Source organism: Mandrillus leucophaeus, unplaced genomic scaffold (genome assembly GCF_000951045.1).
Source record: "Mandrillus leucophaeus isolate KB7577 unplaced genomic scaffold, Mleu.le_1.0 Scaffold627, whole genome shotgun sequence".
Classification (NCBI taxonomy): domain Eukaryota; kingdom Metazoa; phylum Chordata; class Mammalia; order Primates; family Cercopithecidae; genus Mandrillus; species Mandrillus leucophaeus.
In genome coordinates this window covers 328,154-337,360 of record NW_012106775.1, presented here as the reverse complement: position 1 = coordinate 337,360, position 9,207 = coordinate 328,154, and the positions used below count along the sequence as shown (strand labels likewise).

The following is a 9,207-nucleotide window of genomic DNA, read 5'->3' as shown; positions in this document are numbered from 1 at the left end:
AGGATTCCCACTGAATCTGACACACAATTAAAACTCCCTAAAGGCCTTTTGTGGCCTCGTCCCTGCCCTCTGTCCATCTCTCTGCCCCTGGGGTCTGTCCACAATGGATGCTCTTTAGGCGTCCTGCCTTCACTTCTTCAGAGAGAACTTCCTGACAGCTGTCCCCTCTCCATCTTAAACGTCTCTCCTGTTACTTTCTCTCACAGAATTCAGTTCTTTCCACCATAGCGTTTGCCACAATCTGTAATTACTCATCTGACCATGTGTGTATTTATTTGCTTTCCCCGTCACTGGGTTGCTTCCAGACAGCAGCTGGGATCGTGTTTCTCACCCCTGAGCATGGAGCGCCTGGCTCAGGGGCAGGCACAGAGACGGTGCTCTCCAAGTACTCGCTGAATGAATCCACAGTCGTCTCCTGCCTCAAACACAGGTCTGGCAGGAAAGCTCTTCTGGTGAGAATACTTTACCCCCGCAAAAAAAAAAAAAAAAAAAAAAAAGGGGAAGAAAACACCCCCCCCCCCCCCCCGGCAAATTTTTTTTTTTTTTTTTTTTTTTTCTTTTTTTATGGCTGACAGGTCTATGCATTGCGTTATGCTTAACAACCAGAGCTTTCGAGCCTCTATGGCTGGCGACAAGTCAGGAGATCTTCAGGCAAAGAGGGGTGTGTGCAGTCAAGGGGCTGGGAGAGAAGACTGAGTGGGTGTGCAGAACAGAAGGACCCAGAGGACATCACCCTAAAAATGTTTTATAGGCTGCTCCAGTTTAACTCCATTAAGACAAACCCAAAAAGAACCTTTTATTTGTATTCCGTTTTTCAAGCTGCAAGTTTTTAATACATCACTGTAAAGTAAACCTGTGGTTGGTTGCAAAGGAAGAATACCGTGGGCTTTCCCTTTTTGCCCAGTTTTCCACAAATGTCCTCACCTTGGTCATAGCCAGTCTTTTGACAAAGTAAGCAGCATTTGATGAGGGGGTGGGGGGTAGGGGGGCTCTTTATTCCAGCTTCCAATTCAAGATGTAGAGAGCTACAATGTCTAAACCTATTGAATTGCTCCTTTAGTCCTTGAGACATTATTTCTCAGAAGCAGCCACTTAATCTCTCAACCTTTGTTTTCCCTCTTTGACCATAAGAGTTTATAAATCAGAGGGTATTTTGTTGCGGAGATTTTGTTTTGTTTTTACTCCTGCAAGATTTACAACTCAAAATAAATTATAAAAAACAACAGACCTCTGAAACCCAACAGGACAAAATTGTGCAAAAATAACAAAGATATGTACATACTTTTCAGTCTGAAGAAATGTACAATAAAAACATAATTCAAAGAACAGTTTAAAAATATAAACATTGCTTAAACTTTCCTAAGTTTCATATTGTTTCTGAAACTATTCTGGTCAGTTAGCTCTGCAATATAGTAAAACATAAATTATTACAAAATTAACACTATAAAAATTTACTTTAAGAATATCTTCTAAATTTTTTTTCAAAGGGTCTAACCTTGTTTATAATTTCTTAAACATTTATAAGTCTTAAAATCTGCCTTAACTTTTTTTTTTAAAAAAGAAAAAGTAACAATCGTCCCTTCACTTTGCAGTCTCTTTCCCCAAGACGTAAATAAACCAGCATATAAGTGCACTTTTAACACTGCAGAAATAAAAACGAAATCATCCGAACTAATGTCCTGGTACTTAATATCAACTCCTGATTTTTAAAAAAATCATTTCGTATGAAAAAATTTAGTAATCCTATAAGAAACACTCACTGTCAGTGCAATTCCATTGATGCAAATCACTCCATTTGCCTCCCGTCTTTGCAATTCCAATTGTGTGGTGAAACCTAACAGTGGTCCGATCTTTGGGTTGGGGGAATGGGAAAGAAAAGGAAAACTTCTGGTTGGGGATGAGGGTTCTGCCCAGCTGTGAAACTAGCATTCATTTCTGATTTAGGGATGAAGCAAAACCTCCCAGTATCTCTGCTATACATCATATGCAAAGTTACATGATTAATAGCACAGAACACCTATTTTATGTTGTGAATTCCTTTCCTGATTATGATTCCCTACTAGAGCTGACGGTATTGCTGTTTTTTTCAAAACTCCAGTGTGAATAGTTCTATGGCTGCAGGGCTCCAGCATGGCTCTTCCAAATGGCTGTTCTTCACTGAGCAGTGGCTGTCCTTACCATTCCTTCTTGGGGATGGCTGTCTCTAACACAGCAAAAGCTGATCCATGGGTGTGCTGATCCCACCAGGTCCCTGTGGCCCAGGGCATGGGGGTGGGTGGGTGGGAAATGCTATTATTCCTTCTCACAAAAGGTGTGACACATACCCTTTTGCAGAAGCTCTCCCTGGAGGGCTCTTCCTAGCCCAGGAAGGCAGCCTAAGAACCTTTAGCAGCTGTGGTCACTGTGCCTCCTCATGGAGTGGCTTTCTGGGTTCTCATGACCTTTTTCCTGGGATTTCTCCCTCCTAGTTCACCCTGCTGTGGGCATGGGCACACTGATCCCTGGAAGGGATTCTGTAGATTCCTGACCAGCTCAGACCACCACAGTCCCCAGTTTTTTTTTAGGGGTCATCTCCTAGCCACCATGCTCTGTTTGCTGCCACCTTCCCAAACCTGTTCTGGCCCCTGTCCCTGTCCCTGACTGGTTTATCCTTTCTGAGCTGCACAGCTGGCCAGTGGTATTAGGTAAACCACATGACTAAATGGCCACTGTTCTCAATCTTGCTTCTAGCATTTGGCTCCAGCCATGGTGGGCTGTGGAAACCCGATGAGGGAACCCCACCCACTCTCCAACGCTCCACTCTCAGCTCCTCCCCAGCAAAGTCCCCTCTCCCTGCAGGCAGTCCTGAGGGGATCCTAGGAGAGCCAGGTCCTTTGAAGGCCAGTGAGGACCCAGAGAGTGGCAGATGTGGGGACGGAAGGGATCGGGTGGAAAGGACAGGAAGAAAAAGGGCTCTGCCTGTGCTGAAGTTCAAGAGCTTCAGAGCATGCCAACCTGAACCAACATTCTGCAATGTCTACTGTCATGGCTGGAGCAAAAGGATGGTACAGTAGCAGCATCAGGAGCTAGGGGAATGACCCCAAATTTGGAAGAATGTAAAAACATGGCAAATGAAAGAAAAGACAACGGAAACCAAACACTGGAACTGTTTTCTGTAAATCTCAAATTCACGTTCTTTTGCCTTTTTCTTTAAAACTAAAAATTGGTCAATTAAAAAAGAAGAAGAAAGGCCAGAGTCACAGGGAGTACACAGAAAACAGACTCTCCCTCCAGCCCACTCCCCTCCCTCCTCCTCCCCGTGGCCTCCTGGGATGGGATTAGGTGGCCTGGAATTGGTGTGGAAGTGGCTTCATAGTCTTGTTATGGAAGAGTCCTTATCCTGCCCGTTCTGTTTGTGTTCTTCTAGGAAAGAAAAGAAAAACTTGTTTCAAAACCATACAATTGAGATTACCCATGAGAATTCAAGGATGGAGCCTCAGTTTTCTCATCTATAATAGAGAGGACAATATCCCACCTCCCGTATCTGGCAAAGGGCAGCTGAAATAGCAAATGAGATGATGGATCTAAAGGATCCAATAGCAAATGAGGTGATGGATCCATGCGTGTAAGGCAGTCACAGAGGTCCTCACTGTGGAGGAAAACACAAGGACGAATGCCGCGGACATTCCTGGGAGGCCTCTGTGGGAGAGTGGAGAGAAAAACTGATGCCTTCGTTTTTGTTCTCTGTTAGTTTACCTTTTCCTACCTAACTTACAGAGGACACGGCAAATTATCTCAGGAAGGAGTCTAGTGTTGGGTTAAACATAGAGGCTTTGGAAAGAGAGATTTTGGGTTCAAGTTACTTGGCTTCTTAGTGTAGCCATCTTCATCTATAATCATCTTGTCCCTCACAGGGTTGTGAAAAGGTTTAAATGTGTGTAGTGTGTGTAAAGGACATGGCACACAGCCCTCTCTCTGCAGGCAGAGAGTGCTAAACAAGTGGTGGCCATTATTGTGTTTGTCAGGGCTGATTGCCAGCGTTTTGGGCTCCCAGCAGGTGTAGCTGGAGCTATAGGCACATGCAAGCCGTGTTTGGTGAGGGTGCAAGAGGCCTCATCAACAGAGGCTGATGGTCTGCGTGTAAACGTGCCTCCCCACCCCAGCACACATGATGAGCTGCAAGTGTTCTGGCACAAAAAGGGCTCAAAATGGTGAGGAGACTCTCCCTGGCCTGGGGATACAAAAACCATTTCCCCATAATCTTCACCCAAACTCGACCCAAAATGTGTGAGAAAATCCCAAAGGGCAAAACACAGACAGGCACGTAGATATTTTTCTGTTTGGTGTCTACAAAACATGCGGCACATCTAAGGCAACATAACAACACAGTTATACACACACGTACACCCACACATCTTCCAATCATGTGTAAGGGGCAAAAGCCACCCCCAAATCCTTCCTTGTCCGCCCTAGACACATATGCACACACCCCATTGAGAAAATCATTTATCACAGGCGTACACATCAACTACTCTTATACCTCAAGTTTATAAAAACTACTAAGTCTACCCTGAATACTGCTGCCATGAAACTGCATCCTGAATGGTGGCTGTAGTTCGCCAGAGGCTTTTGAGAGAGTGCTGATGGACAGATACCATGGGCAAAGCCTCCCCCTCCTCTTAAAAAAAAAAAAGTTTTGGCCGGGCGCGGTGGCTCAAGCCTGTAATCCCAGCACTTTGGGAGGCCGAGACGGGCGGATCACGAGGTCAGGAGATCGAGACCATCCCAACATGGACTAACATGGTGAAACCCTGTCTCCACTAAAAAATACAAAAAACTAGCCGGGCGAGGTGGCGGGCGCCTGTAGTCCCAGCTACTCGGGAGGCTGAGGCAGGAGAATGGCGTGAACCCGGGAGGCGGAGCTTGCAGTGAGCTGAGATCCGGCCACTGCACTCCAGCCTGGGCGACAGAGCGAGACTCCGTCTCAAAAAAAAAAAAAAAAGTTTTTTTTTTTTCAAGCAATTCTCCTGCCTCAGCCTCCTGAGTAGCTGGGATTACAGGTGCACACCACCATGCCCAGCTAATTTTGCATTTTTAGTAGAGATGGGGTTTCACCATGTGGGCAAGGCTAGTCTTGAACTCCTGGCCTCGTGATCCGCCCGCCTCAGTCTCCCGAAATGCTGGGATCACAGGCATAAGCCACCGTGCCCGGCCTAAAAAAATTTTTTTTTTGAGATAGGATCTTGCTCTGTTGCCCAGGCTGGAGTGCAAGGTGCAATCACAGCTCACTGCAGCCTCAACCTCTCAGACTTAAGTGATTCTCCTGCCTCAGCTTCCTGAATAGCTGGGACTATAGGCATGTGCCACCACGCCTGGCTATTTAAATTTTTTGTAGAGATAGGGTCTCAAGCCTAAGCTGGTCTCAAACTACTGGGCTCAAACCATCCCCCTGCCTTGGCCTCCCAAAGTGCTGGGATTATAGGTGTGAGGCATCACACCTGGCTGGCAAGTCCCTCCCGCTTTTTTTTTTTTCTTGAGATAGAGTCTCACTCTGTCACCCAGGCTGGAGTGCAGTGGCACAATCTCGGCTCACTTCAATCTCTACCTCCCTGGTTCAAGCAATTATCCTGCCTCAGCCTCCCGAGTAGCTGGGACTACAGGCACGCACCACCACGCCTGGCTAATTTTTGTATTTTTTAGTAGAGACGGTGTTTCACTATATTGGCCAGGCTGGTCTCAAACTCCTGACCTCATGATCCACCCATCTTAACCTCCTAAAGTGTTGGGATTATAGGCATGAGCCGCCGCGCCCGGCCGCAAGTCCCTTTAAACCACATCATCTTCTTTAATATTCACAATAGCCTTAGGAGGGAAGCACCAATTTTGCCTTTTAATGAATGAAAAAAAAAAAAACAACAGACTCAGAGAAGTAATGTGCCTAAGCTCGTACAGCTGGTAATAATAGCTAACACTTGTGGGTTTACTGTGTGCCAGGCATTTTCTAGAGGCTTTACATCAATAAGCTAATCCTCACAAAATCCATAGACGGTAGGGGCCAGTATGATTCTCACTTTATAGATGGAGGAAATGGAAGCACAGAGAAGTTAAGTAACTTGCCCAAGGGCACACAGCTAACTAGAAGGCCTAGGTTTGGAAGCCAGGTAGCCATGCTCTTAACTGGAGATGAGGTTTGAATCAGGGTCTGACCCCAATGCCCAAACTCTTTCCACTCTGCTGATGACCATATGAATTTTTGCCTCCCCACCCCCAGCCCACCCCGCCCCCAGCAACTTACCTGTCGGCTGTGTCCTGGGCTGGATATACTTGAAGGACTGGATTGTGACAAAGCTAGGCTGCTATTTTTCCCAACCTGAAAGACACCATTGAAGCCCCACTCAGACACCTGAGCCAGCCTGGGAAGGGCCCGCCGATGCCACATGTTCTAGGGGAAAGAAGGGCTGCACAATGCCTGCTTCATTCCCTCACATTGGCTTGGAACTGGTGTTTCCATCTTAAGTGGCAGAGAAAATGAAAATGTTGCAGAGGGTGCCTCGAGGGATGCCCTTTCCTTCCCAGAGTTAAAGTGGAATGGTGAGGACTCCTCACACTGCTCGCTAGCTGGCTGGACCCCAACAGGGAGGGATGAGGATGAAGGCATCTGGTGGAGAAGCCTGGCCCCTCCTGGGAGCTTCACTCAGTAGAGGCTGGGCTTTTCTACCTGTGGCCAAAGGGTCACACAGCTCATCCACCTCTGACCCTCCATCCCAAACCCATCTCGTTTCCAGCCCAGACTCCCTCAACCTGGCTGCAGATAAAACACCTGGATCTTTTGCTGGGTCAGTTTTCCTGGCTAGGAGATGTAACGCACATGCGACTGTTCTTTAGGAAAATAGCACGATGGTGCTGGGCTTCTCCTTCACATGGAGGGAGGCCAGGAACGCTGTGCATATGGGTGTGGCCACTGTGCCCTTCCCCTTCCTCTGGGACTGTCCTTCACACAATGGGCCTGGTCCTTGGGAAAGCTGATGCCAGGCACTAACCAGTCCCTGTCTAGTCTGCAAAGGCAGCTTCAACTTTCATCCTATAAACTGCTCCTCTTCTCCATTAACTTGCCTTTATGTAAAGACATTTGCCTTACATTATTTTATTTATTTATTTTTGAGACAGAGTCTTGCTGTGTCACCCAGGCTGGAGTGCAGTGGCATGATCTTGGCTCACTGCAACCTCTGCCTCTGGGGTTCAAGCGATTCTCCTGCCTCAGCCTCCTGAGTAGCTGGGATTACAGGTGCGTGCCACCCTGCCCGGCTAATTTTTGTATTTTTAATAGAGACAAGTTGGCCAGGCTGGTCTCCAACTCCTGACCTCGGATAATCCACCCACCTCGGCCTCCCCAAATGCTGGGATTACAGGTGAGAGCCACTGCACCTGGCTACATTCACAGTCTTAATTTTTGTTCCGTTTAATAGCCCTGTGGCAACTTCTGGCCTTATACCAACCAGATACAATTAAATAGATCTCCAAATTGTTCCCAAAGTAAAGGTTTATCTTGGATTTCTCAATCTCATGCATTGACCCCTGATCTCCTAGCAGAATTAACACAGATCCCAAGGGCCTTTGCCTTTCCTTAATACTTGGAAATCACTGGTGATAAAGCCTTTTCTTAATGCCCTAGTGACAAGCACCGAGGTATCACCTGCATTAGAGAACCAATGCTGACCAGATCCAAGGCAGCCATTAAATGCATCCGTGTTTTTCAATTCCCTCCTGATGAGTACTTGGCTGCTCCTTTCACCACTGCTTCTGGCTGACTCGGCATTTACTAAGCATTTCCTACAGTCCTGCGGACCAAAGAATCAACAGAGCCACATCTACTCAACACAGAGGGACTCTGTTAATGGCACAGAGGCTAAGAGGCCAGACTCCAGAGCCAAAATGCCTGGGTTTAAATCCTAGCCTAACTATTGACTTGCTGTGTGACTTTGGGTGCCTTGCTTAACCTTCCTGTGCCTTGGTTCACTCATCTGTAAAAGGGGAATAACAGCAAGTAATTATAAAATGAGTTAATAAATCTGAAGTACTTGGAACAGCGCCTATCACCTACGTGTTAGCTGCTGGGACTGTATCTAAAATGAGTGAGATACCACGGCCTTGCTGTCCAACGTGTGGCCTGCAAACCTGTGCAGCCATGTGGCCTGGGAGACTGTCAGAAATGCAGACTCCTAGGCCCCTGCCCAGGTCTGCTGACCGAGAATCAGAATGTTCACATGCCCCCCGGAGTTATTCGTGTACACGTTCAAGCTTGAGAGGCCTTAGCTCTGTCCTCCATCCTGGGCCCTGGTGGTGACACCCACCAGCAGTTTAGCCTCCGGGGAGAGCCCTGTGGGTACTGGCCCGCCTCCCTCACACCCCTGGCCGTGGGGAGTCAGAACAGTGCCCTCGGCTCAAGCGAGAGGACCTGTGTCTCCCCCTCCTCTCACCTTGGCCTCGGTTTGCAGCTTGTCTGGCCTTTGGGTTCCAAACTTGCTGTTTCTCATGTGTTTGTGATTTGTGACTCCCCCTGAGGCTGTGCTCTTCGTGAGGTTATAACAAGTCTCATAAGTGGTGACATAAAACATTAAAATATCTCTTGACAACTGCCTCCCATTGCTCCAAAGTCCTCAACCCTAGGTGGAGTTGGGCTTGGGGTTTGGTTCCCTTGATTCCGTGTAATGGTCTCTGGACACACTGCCCTGATGGGTCCAGGCTCCCGGGCGGGTTGCCTGGCCCTCTCGTCAGACTTGGCTCCGCAGAGAATCCGAGGCTGGGCCCTTCCCCACGTCTGCTCCCTTATCTATATGCCCAACCGGCCCCAGAGGCTGGGGTGGGGGCGGAGGTGGGGGTGGGCTTTCCTAAGTAGCCCCCCCAGCCGGAGGAGAAGGACTAGACTCAGGGATGAGAACAGAGCTCAAGGGAAAGAAACATGTATCCTTCTCAGACCACGCCACACTCTCTCAGCCTCCTCACCATACACACTCCTATCTGTACCATGGCATTGAACACTTCCTTGCCAGCTGGTGGCAGGTGCAGTTTTCCTTTAGGAAGGAAAGAGTTCTATCAGGAGGAGGTGGGGGTCGAGGCAGCCTAGGAAAGTGGGAAGGACAGTCACCTGGGAGCCAGGCACAGGCGCTCCCACTCCCAGGTGGGACCCCAGGTCAGCATTTAACCTGCCTGGGTCTCAAGCTCTTCCTA

At 48.0% G+C, this 9,207-nt stretch overlaps 1 protein-coding gene across 3 annotated transcripts in view; it reads right to left on the bottom strand.

Annotated features, from left to right (window-relative positions):
- Positions 1-536: 536 nt before the first annotated feature.
- ATXN7L1 (ataxin 7-like 1) overlaps positions 537-9,207 on the bottom strand; it is a 280,106-nt gene continuing 271,435 nt past the window's right edge. The window contains exons 11-12 of one of the 3 annotated variants that reach the window (XM_012000356.1): positions 6,275-6,349; positions 537-3,399 (exon numbers count right to left, since the gene is read on the bottom strand). In XM_012000356.1, coding sequence (XP_011855746.1) covers positions 3,361-3,399; positions 6,275-6,349 — 114 coding nt within the window. In that variant the 3' untranslated portion in view covers positions 537-3,360. Of the gene's footprint in view, positions 3,403-6,274; positions 6,350-9,207 lie in introns of all 3 variants that reach the window. The other 2 variants (XM_012000357.1, XM_012000354.1) reach the window with 2 other exon arrangements.